We start from the raw sequence: 17,572 nt of genomic DNA, 5'->3' as shown, positions 1-17,572 counted from the left end.
TATAAACTTGGATGGAATTCTTCTTCAGTACTTTGAGGTTGGGAGAAAGAAACTGAAGTCCAATCAAAAAGAAAATGCTTTACTTTAGTTGCATAAACTACACAGGTAATCAATACCACCTACAGTTTTGGGTGACAGAACCAGCACGACACTGAAGCAATACCCATATGTGCTCTTCTTCACTAGCAGTGTCACCACACTGCAGAAAACTGATTTGTTGGGCTTTTTTTCCCCCCTCTATAAGCCACTGTTACTACTACACTTCAGTGGAAACAGCAAGATCTCTTATAATGAACCTGAAATTCAGTTTTCCATCAAACAGACCTGGTTATCTGACCTGTAGCTCATAAGAAAACAAAAAGGGGCCAACCAAAGAAATGCAAGAAAATAACAGAATATACACAAATTTCCTAAGGTATTAATCAGGAACCATCAAATGTTCACATACATATCAGAGCATAACTAAAAGGTTTTAATTAAAACTTACATTATGTGACTCCTCAATACAACTACATTTTATTTACCTAAAGATTAAACACACTATTTTCTGCCTTACCTGCCAACCTCCAAATAATATGAATCAAAACACTGTATGATTTTTTTCCCCAAAGTTCTTCAACTTCATAGCTGTGAAACACTGACACAAAGATAATTCAGCCATTCTCATGAGAGCATTTTCACAGAAGTAAGCCATATTTTTATTCTGTATACAGTCAATTTGACAATTTGTTCACACTACCTTGCTAGACAACAATCACAAAAAATGAAGCTGTGGGTTTTTTCTATTTACTCTGTTCTGTAAGAATTCTTACATTCTTATTCTCTAAGCAAAGATTGGTACACTGGGAAAGGATTAAAAAACATTAACAAGCACAATTCTTTTACTTAACTGGTCTATCAGATCCTTTGGTCTACCAAAGGATACAGCACAGTAAACAGAATAGCCTGATAAGTCTCATGGTATTAAATTCTACTAGGACAGCAAGTTTGACACCATGATTAAATAGAATATTACTATTTTGGATGATCTTACTTTGCAAAAAGACCTGCACAAAATACTTTCATACTACTCAGCTTTAGAAGGATGTCATGCTAATATTGCCTTAGAAAAAATTATTACCATGATAATTTTTTTTGTGAAAACAAGCAATAGAAGGTACAAGGAAACAGTTATAAATTACAGTTAGCCAGATGTGCATCTGAAATGAAGTTAACTTTGAAAACAACCACAAACTGCTACTATCTATATGAAGTAAGCTATTGTTTTAAAATTCCTAGTGTGGTAATTAGCTCTCTTTTTAAAAACCTAAGGCAAAAAGTCCAAGAATCGAGTGAATGTGGAGCATGCACTGCAACCTCACTTCTGGATTTATTTTGCACTACTTCCAGCTTAATAAGTAGTGTATTTATGCTGAATGGGGATGTACCTAGCTGTGAAAAATCATCTGTGATATTTGTCATTGTTTCAATATGATTAATTGGATGGAAAACAAGTTGCAATCCTCTTAAGATTTTTTTAAATGTTATGGGAATGAACAAGCTACTTCCAAGCAAACATACACATAAACATTAGAATAAATTTGAGAATAGATGGGCGTTAGTGAAATTATTACATGTTCATTACAATGTTTAGCAGAAGTGCTGACTACCAAGATACTTATTACCTTTGTTGGCCTGTTGAAAAGACAGGCACCTCCCCCACGAAGTAAAAATTCTTTGTATTCTGCAATGCTGCATTTGGAGAATTTCCTGGAATGGAATACCCTAAAATGGCAAAGGAGTAGCTGAGTAAATGCCTTGAAACACTAACAGTTACTGGAAGGGGGTGGTCGGGTCACAACATTTTTTAATACTGTAAATCCCAGTTTCTTACAACCACTGTGTGCAACATTATGTTAGCTCAGTCTTATTCTCAAACAGTAAAATCAGAACAAAAGTCTTAAACCATTTTGCATTTGTCTATTTCTATAGATCTATGATACATGAAACTGTAGTCTTCTTAATAATGTGAAACCACATACCATAATAGCTGCTGTGCACCCTCTCAGGTTCATGCATAATGCAGTATTCTCTTGCGTTTGTTTTCCCTACAGCTTCAGTTTAAAAGACAGATTACATTCCAGATCCCTGATCTCATGCGAGGGCTTGAGAACTTTTCAATTAATCTGATCCTGTTAATAAGGTTAATTTTAAAGTAAAAGCAGTTGTAGCTGTAAGAACAGCTGTGTAAGGTCAGCCTAAAAATCTGCTTTACCCAAATTCAGTGTCTGATTCTGGCCCTCAGAATAGGCCTGGGGAAAAGCAGAGAACAGAGCACTATACTACTACTTGCAGAATATTTGTCTGGCTTTAAACAATTTTCAGCTCAACAAATTTCTAAGGAAGCCTTGTTTTGTCTTATTTAATAATGTTCATTGTATTATTTCCCATGAATTTGCCCAAAATCTTTTAGTATCTACAAGCTGCTATAGCAAGAAGTTTCACAGCTTAATTACAGATTGGTAGAAGAACAATTTATTAATGTTTTTTTTCTGTCACCTATTTGCTAGTCTCATTTCATGTCTCTCTAGTTCTTACACTGGAAGAAACAGTAATAATTTGCTATGTTGTTCATGATGTTACAAACCTCTCTCCTATTTCCTCATCTCCACCTTCTTCCCAGCCTGATGCAAACATACTTTATTATTAATTTCTGACATAGAAACTGTCTGGTATTTTTATTAGCCATGTTTTGAGATCTGGGAATGAAAACTATTCACACAATAAAAGATGGGGGTAACCATGCCATAAGGAGGTTCTCCATTCTCTTCTGAGCAGTTCACTGCTACTTAGCTGACATTTCCCCATTGAATAATTCTATATTTAAAAATGTCTTCTGGCACTCACAGAGTTAAGCAAAAAGGTTTTACACTGCAGCTAACTATGTTCTCATTTCAACAGTCACATCCTTTTTCAGCTTCTGGGTGACTATCATCTGCTCCTGCCATATTTTTTTCATCATTACCTTATCTACAGTAGAGTTTTCTCCCACAACCTCTCCTATTGGTATTTCCTTCTGAGACTGATACTTTGATGAGTTCACCACAGGAAGGAAGCTAGAATCTATCCTGATCAATGCCTTACTTTGTATTCCAGAAGCAAACTTACTGAGTAATTTTCTGTTGCATTCACATGATGATTACAAGTCTACAAGACTATAAGAGTAATTCTTCTGAAGAACCAATTTACTAATACCATACAAGGAAACTAAGCTCCTTCTGTCTTTTTTATAACTAATTTTCTCTGGGATTTTTGCAATCAAGCGTCCACAGCGGGCAAGAATTCTGACAGAAGTGATTTATAAGACTCAAAAAACCTGTTTCAGAAGCTTTCCTCTTCTAATCAATTGCTTACAGTACAGAGGAAAGAATTTTTGGCAGTGTGTGAGGGTACAGGACAATGAAACCTGGTTTCCTCCTATATATAGATGTGCTTTCCCTTCAGACTTTACTATTTAGCTAAGGATTGAGAGCCCTTGCTGAAAACTTCAGGTTTCTGCTTTTAGTCACTGGAACAGAAGCAGAGATCTGTTCACTCAAACTAGAATTCTAAAGGAATTGGGGGGGAAACAATTAAAATTTAGGAGGAAAACAGAAATAATACTTATATAAAATGTATTACAACACTTTTTTAGCTGCATGTAAAAGTATAACTGGATTTATTTAATGAAAAATATCTATTCCTTACTTTTCAATCATTCTAAGTATAGCAAGGCATTGTTACACTGTATTGCACTTCAAAATATGATTTCTTAATAACTTTAAAAAATGTGAATAGCAAAGGGAATTAGTTACTGAAAATTGAAATAATTTCTCTATGTCTGGGTTGTTCCAACTCTTCTAGTTTTTCGTTTGTTAGTACTAAAACACATGGACAAAACCCAATATATAAAAGTTTATGTCATAATGTAAACTATGAACTCATTCCAGAGCCTTGGTTACTGATAGTTATGACATACCCTGTTTCCTCCATGATGCAACCACCCCAGGATTCAGTGCAGTCACACTCTTCTCAGACAAGACCAAAATACAACAGAAAAGGAAAGCAGTTATAAATATGCTTACAATCAACATAAAGTACTCACTATAAAAATGGACCTTGACTAATTACACAAAAATTAGATGGTTCCTTGGCTGTACAGATTCTAGGCCTACAAAAGAAACCAGCCCACCTGAAGAGATACTAATATATTTAATATAAATGTGGTACTTTCAAATTACTGCATGGGCATGTTCTTAGACTCAACACAAAGTTTCAGGCAGTATAGAAAGCTAAAAATAGCTGGAAGCGTTCTTCCCTCCATGCTTTCAAAACAGGCAGTATGTGCAGCACACACTGATGATTACACGTTTACATTTCCTCCTCTCTAAAATATGTACAGAACACCCTGAAGGAGAATTCTTATTGGACAGGCCACATTTTTTCCCTTTGGCTTAGAATTATTAACAGTAATGTGCAAATCAGCCAATCATTCATTAGAAAAAGTAGTTGAGTGAAAATGGATTTACAGTTTACTTACAGCTATAGCATGTAAGTCAACAGTGACCAAATTCATAAAATAAAAACAAAATATCAACATCTTATGGCTGGTAAAACAGAAGTTATAAACTATCCATAAAAAGTATCTACCAAAGAAGTAGTATTTTCAAGAAGAAAGGTTCTGTTTTGTAGTTACTACAGCAAATCCATACTGTTTCTCCACAAAAAATATTCACGGATTACTTCTATGGTTATTCCTGCTCTATTGCAGGTCTTTCATTAATCTTTCTCTATAAAGTGTATCCAAATAAGGAAAGTAAGCTATCATTTTTAAAACCCCTAAATTTCAGTTAAAAAAGATTCTGATTTACAAATTGTATGAACTCTGTTTTACCTGTAATCAAAAAACAATTATATAGAAAACAGTTTAGCAATTTTTACAATTCAAAAGTGATGCTTTACAAAACAACATTGCCTGAACTTTTCCACATTGTTTCCTAATTCACAGATCTCTGAAGTGAATCCAAAATAAAGTCAGCATTATCATTCACGTTTTTAAAGAAACAAAGAGAGAAATTAGCCAATTTTTTACAAGATTTGAGTAGAAGAATCCAACAATTTTATTTAGCCCCAAAAAGGGCTTTTGCAGCAGCTTTTGTACCTACAGTCTACATGTGTTAAGGCCACCCCAGTCACAGCAAGATAACAAATAATCCTGGACTAGGTTCCAGCTTCTTACTATTCCTCCAATTATAAATCAGGCATTTTTGTATTTTTAGAAGTCAAAGATATTTCTGTAAGAATTTCAGATTTCTTTATGATAAAGATTTCCGAGTTAAATAAATGGTATTTTTACTATTAGACCTTTGAATGTTGGTTATAAATATAACCTCCTGACGCAGGACATCACCAAAATAATTGCAAAATGAGGGCTACATAGCTGTATCCAGCTAAGGAGAACAAAAGAAGACTGCATGTCCATGTACATACTCGGTTTCCTGGCAGCCGGCTCCCACTGTATTCCAAGGTTCTGAGCAAGACTTTGTGCTAGTTCCTGTGCCATGGCCAAAGGAAGACCATACTGCGTTTCAAGAGGAGCAGAGGAGCATAATTAAAACAAAATAAAAAATTAAGTTACTAAAGTTACTGTAAGGAACACCACACTGAACGCTACAGCGGCTCATTCTGGCTTACTACATACCCACTACTTCAGTAATTCTGTATAGCCAACCAAAGTTCTGTGTGCATATAAGGAAATTCAGCGCAATTAAGTACATAATGGAAAAAAATTTCCTCTTTTTACCTGAGGGGAATCCCTGTCCACTGGTTAACCTACAGAAAAGAGTCTGTTTGATATATAAGTAATATAATTTTGTGTAGTATGATTAACTCATGTTAAAACAGGAGGTTTTAATTACTGATTTAACACTGCACTGAGAAAAAATAGTACTAAAATTTTAAAAATATATGTACACAGGGACCAAATTTTTCTAGTTTTAACTTTAAAAAAATCAGTAAGAATTGCATGTCACCAGCACCTCAGAAGATCAAGCTTCTTATAGTGAAAAGAGCCAAAAGTATGTTCAGTGCTGTATTTCAAATACTCCTGACTGAGATTTTTTGATCTAAATTCCTGTCAAATATAATAAAAGGCAATTTAAGATCTTATTAAGAGAATAATGCAGACAAGAGGAATGCTTCTTAAAAATAAAAGCACAATGAGCAGTAGTTTAATGATGATACAAGAAGGCTGGCTGTGAAAATCCTATCTTTTTAATTCGTAAGTTATCTTCAAAGCTCTATATAAGGGCTTTATATCCCTCTGAGGTTATAATGTATAGTTTCTATTTTATTTTCCTTTAGCCATGTAAAAAAATTACCTCGTTCACTCCTACTCCTCTGGTCACAGAGCAAACCCCTCCAAAGTAACTTAAGCTGCTCCTTTTGTAATGAAATGTCACATTCCTTACAAACAAATAAAAATAAAAAAAATCAACACATTGACATTGGGCACCAAGAACTTACTGAAAGATCACACTTTCACACATACTATGATAGATTGCTTGCAAATTAAGCCGCATTTAACATCAAAAGGAACTTCAAATTTACAAACAGAACACTGATATATAAAAACAGTCAATTTAATTTGTCAAGAAGGAATTTTGTACTGAAATGTATCAGTGTTGCGAATTTTTTTTCATTATGCTCTTAATCCAAACCAGTTCATGTTCTTGTTTCAACTCCAAATGGAAAGACTGACAAGTATACCCTAAAAGGAAAGTAATTTAATACTCATCTTTAACCCTGCTTCCTTTCATTTATCATCAATCACTTGGGCAGGAGTTTCTGAACCACTGATCTAGCACATAATTTTATTTAAATATTTTTTTTAAGAACAGCTAATTTAGTTAATGTAATCTGGAATATATAAAGTATTCTATAAGATGCCTATAAATTATTATAAATTATACCTATTCTAATTTCATAGGCATAGTAATAAATCTATACAGTCTTGGGCATGCATAGCAAATGACACTAATCTTTGAAAATTAAATTCTTTTACAATAGCAGCATCAGTGTCCCTTTGGGGTTTTTTTAATCAATGAGCTTTGTGTTGCAATGCTTGATTACAGCAGTACAGCTGTACAGAGGCTGAAGGAAATTCTTCAACCCCTATTTTTATCTTCTTCTGCAGAAGATGAATTATAGGAGAATCACATGGAAGACATTTGTCACTCCATCCTTGTAGTGTCATGCTGCTAGGAGAAGGCTTAAGATCTTTATACTGCACAGGGCAACACACTCTTCCTCCTCTTTAATTACCATGCTGTGAAGTAGAAAAATACTGTTGCTCAAGGTTGATGTTGTGTCTAGCAATACAAGTGAAGTCAATGCATTGTGTCTCAGAAAACAATTCATTACGACCCTAGAGGAGGAGACTTTCCATTAACAAATCATCACTGCAGCTACATGTGTGAATAAATACAGTAACTGGAATGCTATTGTGGCAACACATATTACTGTCAGTTCTGCCCTCTTCTGCTCTTTAATGGGAAATGACACACCTGATTAGCAAAACTAGGTGTCCTTAAGGGCTCATCAGAAGACACTTCAAATATATGACACTGTCTTCAGGTTGTAAAGACACTAAAATTTTGCTATAGATACCCATCTACATGACCATGGTATATACTACACCTATTAAAAACAGACTAACATGTTAAAAAATAGATTAAGCTTCCTAAGGCAGATGTTGTTTCATGTAGTGACTACCAAGCCAAAAAGTAAGCAAGAGACAGGTAGACAAAAGTAGTAGACAGAAAAGTATATAAAACTGTAATAGTCTAGACCATTGTGTAACAGTACATACGAGAGCAGGTGCACAGCATCAGCATGTTGTTTGATGTAGTGCTGTCGATACTTGGAGAAATCATGAAGCATCTGCAGAGGGTCAGGGTGAATATTAATACGATCTCTGTCTGTCCAAGTTTCCACAGCCACAAGAACCACCCTGGTGTTCAGCTGTTCTTTGTATATCTGAGGGCAGAGACATGACAGGCACAGGAGTAGAACACTGGGTCAAACATGCACAGTTAGCCAGTGAAGAATTAAGCGGAAGGACAAGAGGGATGAAGCAGGAAGGAAACACAGGGAAACAGTTAGCTGGTACTGCCTTGGATTTCTTAAAAGCTAATATTCTGATCAACTTAAATTTAATGTTTTAGAGAACAAAAAAAACCTTGCTGATCTCTTTTTGAGCTACTCCCTTTCCTTTAAAATTCTCAGGTCAAATAATTTCACCACTAGTTTTTCAGGAAACCTGTACAAAAATCAGCAAAGAAGAAATGTTAGGGTACACTGAGTAATCTGAAAGAAAAAGAATAGCCAACGTAAATTCTAAAGTCAAGATTAAACAATTACTGTTCTCCAATATATCAAAAATTTAATTCATATTATGCTTGATTTTCATTTGTAGTATGACCACTTAATGCTAGTCAAGTAATGTGAGAATTAAGAAGGAACATTAACTTTTCTATTAATGTCACTGTAATAATAGACAAGAAAACTACAATCAGGCCCTAATAATGACAAAATTGCTTTAAAATATCCATTTTAACTTTGTGCATTATACTGGATTTTTAAATAAAACTGCTGGTCTCTTTAGGTTCAGGTCATCAGATGTCAAATTTAATTAAGGTTATTCAGAACTTGCAGATTTACAAAAGATGCATTCCTTGTCCACAATACAGTCTGCCCACTAAAAATTACATTGGACACAAAGAAAACTTACTGATCAAACTTAGTTATGATCTGTAAGTGCTGGATAATTAGTCCATAGGCTGCCTAATACGTAAAATACACAAAAAGCAAGTTATTTGGTCACTCTCATGAGGCTCCGTATTAAATATGTGCTTTATCTTTTTGTCAAATTAAACCTACAGTACTCAAAATTGATTGCAAATATCCTCCTGTAGTGATGGTAGATATTTATACTGAATAAACTAGCACCAACGAGCATGCCAGCCTTTTTTTTCAAGGCAGCATTATCCTTATAAAAAAGTCAATGTATAATATTCAGCTTAGAAAAAAAAAGGCAATAAATGTAAGAGCAAGAGAGAGAAACCAGCTAAGCTCAATTTTGTCCAGGAACTTTTGACAGAAAAAATAATATTAATACACATCAGTCTGAGAGAGACAAGCTGAGGCCATACACAGAAAATAGTTAAAAACATGAGAAAAATCAGTAAAATTAAACCACATGAATTATATATGGCTGGATCAATAAAGAATTCACTTGTGTTTGCTGAGAGGAAAACTCTGTTTCCTGAAGCAAACCAGAAGGAAAAAATGGGCAGAGAACCTGGAAGCTTATGAAAGCCAAAATCCTTTTCCCTTTTAAACCTTGTTTAAAGAGAAGGCCATTAATATGTCATTTTTCAAGATCTCTATGAGGTGACTGAATTCTACACCTGAGAGAAACGGAATGTTTCTGGATACACACATACAGCAAATAAAAATGGAAGAACAGAAGGAACAGTCACAGAAAGGGAAGAAGATAAAATAACTTTTGTTCCTACGCAGAAGAAATAATTATCAGATTGGAAAAAAATTAAGTTGTCACCCTTCCTTTGGGAATGTCCAATATAAATTGCAGAAATACTATTTAAATTATTTGCATTTTTATCTGCTATCATACCTTTTTTCAGACTACTGGCATTTTCAAACCATCACACAAAAATATTCCAAAACACCTCCAGAATTTCATGTATTATAAACATATTCACCTAAGTTTTCAATATACATACAGTACATGCAACATTTCATAGGTACAATATTTAGAACAAAGACTGTATTGCTTCCTCTGAACTAAACAAACTGTTGACAATGATTTGCATTGAATTGTATCATGCAGTTCAGTTGGTATCAGTGACATCACACAGAAAGGCACTTTGAGTCAGAATTTTGCTAGCTGTTGTATTCATCACTACTAGAGAATCTATCCTATTTTCACTGCAAACACAGGTCTGAAATGTGTGTGTTCACTACATGTGTAGCAAAAAGAGAAAAAAAATAATTTACCACAACTTTAAGCTTATAAGCTCTATGTGAAATTGTCCTAAATTTAGTCTCAGGTACATATATGGTATCTGTAATGTACTACAATGGCATTTTTTTAAGCAGTAAATACAGACTTATAAAGGAGAAATTTTATTCAGGATCTCTTTTTCTCCCAGTAGATACATGTATCCTGTGAACTATACTTGCAGCTTCAATCACTTGTGGTGAGATTTGCTTCATGAATCTAAACTCAATTAATTCCTGTTCTTAAGCAGTGATAGATACTGAAAGTGCCTTCAAGTCTGAAATCCCTCCTGCCAAGGGCAAACTCTGGCAGTTGCAAGCTTTGAGAAAAACATCAAGGATAATTTGATGCTTTCTTACACATTCAGCCCAGTCTACTCTTCTGCAGAGGAGAACTGGAATTAAGTTTTTAAATCTAATTTTTATAGCTGCTTATTTTTTTTATTCTGGTACGTATTAACATTAACTTCTTAAATACAGCACTAAATTACCAAAGTCAGTGATAATGTTTTCAGAAGAAATACTGATACTTACAGCATCTACAAGGTTTACCACAGACTTCGCAAAATTGTTTGTGTATGCATTTGAAGATCGGTGCTTTCTGAACTAAAAGGAAAAGTAGAACACAGTGAGAACTTAAACATTTATTACTAATACTTTATTTTTACAGCAAGAAACGAAAAAGAATAGTTTAAGAAAGATTAAGGGAAAAGAAAAAGCTTTCTCTCATATTCAAGAATCCCTGGAAAATAAAAGAAGCCATGTCTGCTAGACAGCCTTTCACATCTACAGAAGGAGATTTAGCCACAAGAAACACCCTATTTAGTTATCTAAATCAGAGTATCAGAGTTCAAATGTTTGAAACAAAATTACAGGTAAAGATGAACATAAATCTGACCTCAAAATTGAAAGGATGCCCTCCCTATCCATTAAAATTCTGCTTATCCTGATGAATTAAATATCACACTGCACTAGCCACGTTCCATGATGATAAGACACGAAGATGACACATTTACTTTGTCCTGTATACAGCTCTTGGCAAAGGCATCATGTCTCTACTACAGCCCCAGACTTCTATGACAAGTAGCATTAGTTATACCAAAAGGCAAAAAGGAAGTAGTGCATAGTAAAAGTAAGTATGTGCTTGAATGTGGAAAGAGAACAACTTGAACATCTTAAGTTTTCACTTAATTATTTTTTCCATTTCTATAAACAAAGGAGGTAAAAGTCTTACTAATTGAAACTACTGGTTAAAAGCAACAAATCTCATCACCTCACGACCAAACGTTATAAAGTTCCATGAAAGTGTCACCTATTCCCACTCCAAAACACAGCACCCAGAAAGAGACTGTGAAACAAGATGGTCTGACTCTCTTCTGAATAGAGACTCTCATCAAATAAGTTAATTATTAACTGCCTTCCCAAAACAGAGCTACAAAACAAACAAATTCCCTGGTTTTTCAGAATTATGCTTGGTGTGAAGATGAAAGTAAAACAGGAATACACATTTTCAAAATTAAAAAATCTGTTTATCAAATTAAAAGTCAGAAGGGTGACACACAAACTGTATTATTAGATAACAAATTTTCCATTCCTTTAAATTCAAGTTATTTTTGGATAAGCAATCTAGTTTTATATGGAGATAATAAAAAGTTCACCAAACTTAATGATGACACTCATTTGACTGCAGAAAGATTTCACTTTCACATACACAGTTCTGCACTATTAAGTTCCACAATGCTTCAGCAATTCACAGCAGGCTTTAATAACCAAAGATTCTACAACAGAGGTTTGCAGAGACCCCCTTCCCTATAACTATATATATATATATATATCCTCAAAACAAAGCACTTTCAGCTACAGTGCCAGTGGCCACTTAAGACCTACACCAAGAACAGTATCCATATCAGTGGACTCTTGTTTGGTCACTAAGAAACCATGATAGTAGAATAAAATAATTGGGGATGGGGAAAGAGTGGCTGTGTTTTTTTATTTTGAGCCCATCCTAAGCATTCCCAGAAGTTGAAAGGTAAAACAATATCCTTTGGAAAATATTATTGGTTTTCATGAAAGTATTTAAATGCCAAAATCAATAACAATACACAACATAATGTGTTTAAAAACAGCTCCTAAAACAGATATTAAGCAAAGTCAGTGAAAAGTGCAACAATCTAATTAAATACGTTTAGCTGTGTCTTTAGTGTAACACAAAAGGACAATTTTGTGAAAATACTTAATATTAACCACTTAACAATACAATGGCCAAAGAGGTTTAAGATACTTCTTCCAACACAGAATCTTGCTGCAGGAGAAATCTGCCCTCTACTGGTAAGCAGAAAAGCTTAAAAGTACAGAAAGCTAAGCAAGACCAGGGCTCAGAATGAGGCACAATCAAGCTGGTTTTAGAGTCACTTGTGGCCGGTTGCAGTATATTCTTTGTTACTAGAAATCTTCTAAACCTACACTGAGTATTTTCCATAACAGATATGCTGTAGCTAAAATACAGCTATTGGATTAAAATTTGTGATGCTTTTCAAAAAAGGGGTTTTAAATCCTTGTTCAGGTTTACAAAACTCATTACTCCCCAGGCCTGCCTGTCCTGATTCTTCATAGGGTTGGCACATGGACACTTTGATAGCCTTACTTGTGATAATTAGTGAAAGCAGTAACACTGAAATAACAAATGTCAGCTGGTCTGATTTCTTCCAGTCATCACTCAAGACAAAAAGGAAAAAAAAATGAGCTCCTCCCCTTTTTTTTTTCTTTTTTAATCAAATGAGAAACACATTCTGAATCAAACAAAGAACTTGCCTTGCACTTCACTATGAATCCTGCTTGTTAGTGTGGAATAGCCAGGATGAATAAGCAGGCAGTTTTGTCTATAAGCTTTGCTGCATTAAAATTTAAGTTACTAAAACTGAACTTTGACCCCTTTCTTTTTTACTTTAAGGATAGGATAGTTTTAGAATGTGTCTTTGTTTTTGTTCTGGACATAAATGGTTGCTTTACTGTGCTGGTTATGAGCACATTAAATTATCCATATGATACTGAAGTTTTTCAGATGTAGTTTGAGTACATAATTACTGTATAAAATCTTAGGTAAGATTAAGCATTATTAGGTATTACAGCCTGTACAGTGCCTTACAAATGTTAACAGCTGCTGATAAACAAAATAGTTCACTCAAAACTAGCTGATGCAGCACAGTGCTGTACAACAACCTACAAACTATAGTCAAAAGGAAGTTTACCACTGAATTGATATACTTACCATTTTATGGTCATTGACTATCATGAGCTCCAGATATTTCATTTCTTCAAAGACTCCACGAGATACCTGATGGATTAAAGAAATTCTCTGAGAAATCAAGATGTAGGGATGTAAAAAAGTAACTGCAGCTGACTTAATAGGTTTATCCATAAATATTACATAAGGTGTGTAAGCCTGTAAAAATTGGGTCAGATGTTCAACTAGGGTAAATAATCATAGCTCCAGGAACTTACTGAGTTATGATAAACACTGGCTGAGAATCTGAGTTACATCATTAAAGATGTTCAGAGTCTATTCTTTTTGGTTCAGCACAGAAGCCACCATTGCTTTCCGCCTCTCTTACTTCCACAAAGGAGAAAAACCTCAAACATTGAAAACTCTTGGCCTAGTATACTGTTCGTCACAGATTTAATAAGGAAATAAGTTACTAAAAACAGATGGACACTCAAAAAATACTTTGTGGAGTGTGCAACTCAGTGAAGAGATACAGATTAATCTTATTCAACTCAATTATTCTCCTAACTCTGACACATACACATGAGGACTGTCCACTTCTGTTCTCTGAACAGCCCAACTCAGGGTGTTCTCATTTGGATTTTTAATTAATCATGCTACTTAACAAGCCAAACAAAAATAAAGTCAGGTAACTACAAAGTAGCAAGACTTCATTCAAAATTATTCTTTATCCTCAAGTAGACTCAGACATTGAAATTCATCACTTTCTGAACCAATTTTCACTACTAAACTTCCATTCAACTGATGTGTAGTTTATCCAGTTTTCTCCAAATACCTATTTTTAAAGAATACTCTTATTGGTTTATAATTTGATAATTGTATTATGGGACAATATCAAGCTACCAATATTTCTTTACAAAAGCATATGTTCTCTCAACATTAAAATAATTGAGAAATTAGTGGGTTTGGTTTTATAAATTGTCTTAACTCAGTCACACTTCTACTCACTGCTCTCTTTCTTCTCTTTCTCCTCAGCCACTGTAGTTCAGACAGAAAGGGCCATTCAGAACTAGATTCAGTCTCTGCACAAATTACAATTTAAGAGATTCATGGCATTATTTTAAACTAATGTACACTGTCCAAACCAAAAGTAGGTAAAGATCATCAAAATTAGAACCTTTGATATTGAAAAGTTCGTTTAAAAAAAATACATATAAAATAAAATATTTCATATCAAAACTCAAGTAGACTAGAAATCTAAAGTTAGAATTACAGCATGCAAGGGGAGGTAAAGAGATTATAACCTGGGCATAGAATATATGTTTCCCATCTTGTGTCCTCTATAGCATTAATATAATTGATTACATTAAATGATTTGCAGAAGAACGCTAAATACAGGTCTTAACAGTTGGAAATCTTTTAGATACTTTTTGACAAGTCTAAATTCCATTGCAATAATTGTGAAAAAAGTCAAGTTAGTATCTATTTTTCAATTTTTTCCCAAATAATCAGCAATTTTATACAGACAGTTAGCCTAATATTCAAATTTTTCAAGTTATATATACAATTATTTCCAATATAGAAAAACTCGTAACATAAGCAAAGACATACCAAGGTCCTGCAACTGCTTGGATGCTTGTGTTCCATAAGTTCTTTGAATGATATGTGGCCTGCTTCTGTTTTCCTGATAAAAAAAATAAGTGACATTTTCTTCTATTTAATCACGTCAAGTGAAAATTGAGGCAGTTCTTTCAGTATTTATAATTTTTATTATGTTTTCTATAAAATGCAAGCAACCCTAGCACCACTTGGGCATAGCACTAATTTGAAGCAATCTAACTGCAATCCTGTGCAAATCATGGAGCCTCTCTGCTTCAGCACATTTGCTGAAATGAAATATCACAGATGTCTTTGTGATTATTTGATAAAACTCCTCTAAAATCCTTAGTGTCAGAGAATACAGAGCATTTACTCCAAGAAATCAAATTAGAGAGTGTATCTTGCTCCCACAGATGAAAAGTAACTATTGCTATATATCACAAAAATATACCTAATTGCAGCAAAATGCAAGGAACTAATCAATATGCTATCTTTAATAGGACTGTTTAACCCTGGTTTATTGGTGTATTCAACACTTAAAACCTAGAAGATTTTTAATGTGTGTTTTCTTTACAAGTCTGACATGCCCCAAATTACCACATTTTGGCATCTGCTCTAGAAGACAGTTATATTTTCTTCCGTAACACCTCCTCTGCAGAGCCTGCCAAAACAAGCAGTTCTTTTCAACGAGTAGGATGCTTCCATTCTGTAACTCCCATAAGAAATACTTAACACACTGGAGGAAAATATGGCAATTTTTTTCTGGGTTTTTGTTTGGGGTTTTTTTTGAGGGGGGAAAAAAAGTTTAATATAGCATCTACTATAGTTAGGATTCACCAAGCTGAATAAACTACATGCTGTGTGAAAGATATTTATCTCATATTCACTCACTTATCAATTTATTCTAATACTTTAATTTGCTATTCCTTGACCACTCTCTTTCCCAAACCAAATAAATTATATAAAAATGAACTTACAGCGCTGTGAGTCAGATCCATTGGTTCTATCAGGTACAAATAAGTACTATCTTCAAACATTCCACTAGAATAAGGAGAAAAATAAGTGATATTTAGTATTACATGGCAACTAATTTGTCTATTTTTGACCACTAAAGTACAAGTCTTGTTCATTCTTTACCATAATAAGTCACCTGGTGACTTATTTGCACTTAATACATTCAAAGGTTTCCTGAGACACCCTCAAAAGACTTTAATCCCCGTGAAACAAACAAACAAACAAACGTTAGCAGTTTGGCAAAGTTGGTACTGACATTTCAAAACATGAAAAATGTTTGGGTTTAGAGGCTTTCAGTCCCTCACATATTAAGAGATAATATTTAAGAGTAATTATTCATTAATAGTCCTGTTTGAAAAATGAGAATATGCACTTACTGAAGTCCATTACAAGTTGAAAGAGCAACTTTGGAATTCTTCATACCTCTGATATTTCCATGGTAGTAACAATGCTCTCCACCCTAATAATGTTTAAAAAACAAACACAAAATTAAACTTGATTTCATGTCTGTTTCTTAAAACCAAGGCAAAAAAAAAAAAAATGTAATACCTTGCATTAGGTAAAATTTCTGAGAAAGCAGTGATTGCTTAAGTATATACCAATGAATAGCCCTATAATAGAAAAACTGTGCCCAATAAAGACTAGTTTACATGAATCTTCAAGCAATAATGTTTGTTATTCTTTTGTTGAAGTCACTGCATTCTTGACCTTTTTAAAGTGTATTTCTTTGCTGTAAATTGATTCTGTTAAAACATTACGTAACAAGCACTTAACTTTCTTGATGCCTTCCAGGTGTGTTAAAATTACAAGTGATACAGCATTCATCAATTGCCTGGCATGTATTTGGCTTAAAGATTCTATCAATTTTGTTTCACTAAGAATTTATCAATTAAATGTTATATTATTAGAATGTAGATACCAGTATCACTAATGACGAACAAGCAAGAAAGTTAATAACAGTTTAGCAACACTAAAGCATACAGTTTGATTTTTATTGTATATATCAAAAGGGTACTAACAGCCAATTCTTGATTTTAACAGCATAAAATTCCAAATAGATGAGACATACAAATTAGTCAAAAAAATGTCAGATTTTTTGAAATTTGTGTTTCTATAAGCAAGCCAGCAATCATGTTTTAGACAAGGTCCTACTTTTTATTCGAAAAATAACATTTACATTACCTACAATTGCATTTAAATATTAGAGACTTGAAGAAAAAAACAAATAAAAAACCACCACAAAATGAGGCAAACTATATCCAAAACTGTGATCCAAAGCCTCAGTTCTCAAAGACTGTAATGACAGGAAGTAAGGGAGACCCTGCTGATCGCTGCAGTGCAAGATTTGAACACTTAGCTTATTGTAGGTGTTAGGCTGAATAGAATTACAGCCAAACGTGCCAACAAAAGGGTGTGCAATAAACTCTGTATAGTCGTCCACTTCTCCACAAGAAAGTAAGGGGAATTGCAACGTATGTATATATGGAAGGGAACAGGATGAAGCAGGAGACCAAAATACCCCAGAGGAGAACTGGTACATAGAATCTTAAAGTTCTGATCCAGAAAAGCCTTGCTCAGATGCCAACTAAACTATAGTGAATGCTTTCCACTGAATTAAAAACAAAGGTTCTCCGG

The 17,572-nt window shown here is 34.0% G+C and overlaps 1 protein-coding gene across 2 annotated transcripts in view; it reads right to left on the bottom strand.

Moving 5' to 3' along the window:
• The window catches only part of ADAM23 (ADAM metallopeptidase domain 23), a 67,794-nt gene that overhangs the window by 25,849 nt on the left and 24,373 nt on the right, over positions 1–17,572 (bottom strand). For both annotated transcript variants that reach the window (XM_051624115.1, XM_051624114.1), the window contains exons 5-15: positions 16,315–16,397; positions 15,901–15,964; positions 14,936–15,008; positions 14,333–14,406; positions 13,370–13,435; positions 10,636–10,707; positions 7,889–8,055; positions 6,399–6,483; positions 5,509–5,599; positions 3,998–4,046; positions 1,665–1,764 (exon numbers count right to left, since the gene is read on the bottom strand). In XM_051624115.1, coding sequence (XP_051480075.1) covers positions 1,665–1,764; positions 3,998–4,046; positions 5,509–5,599; positions 6,399–6,483; positions 7,889–8,055; positions 10,636–10,707; positions 13,370–13,435; positions 14,333–14,406; positions 14,936–15,008; positions 15,901–15,964; positions 16,315–16,397 — 924 coding nt within the window. The remainder of the gene's footprint in view (positions 1–1,664; positions 1,765–3,997; positions 4,047–5,508; positions 5,600–6,398; positions 6,484–7,888; positions 8,056–10,635; positions 10,708–13,369; positions 13,436–14,332; positions 14,407–14,935; positions 15,009–15,900; positions 15,965–16,314; positions 16,398–17,572) is intronic.

Source organism: Apus apus, chromosome 6 (genome assembly GCF_020740795.1).
Source record: "Apus apus isolate bApuApu2 chromosome 6, bApuApu2.pri.cur, whole genome shotgun sequence".
NCBI lineage: Eukaryota > Metazoa > Chordata > Aves > Apodiformes > Apodidae > Apus > Apus apus.
This window is presented reverse-complemented; position numbering and strand designations above follow the sequence as displayed.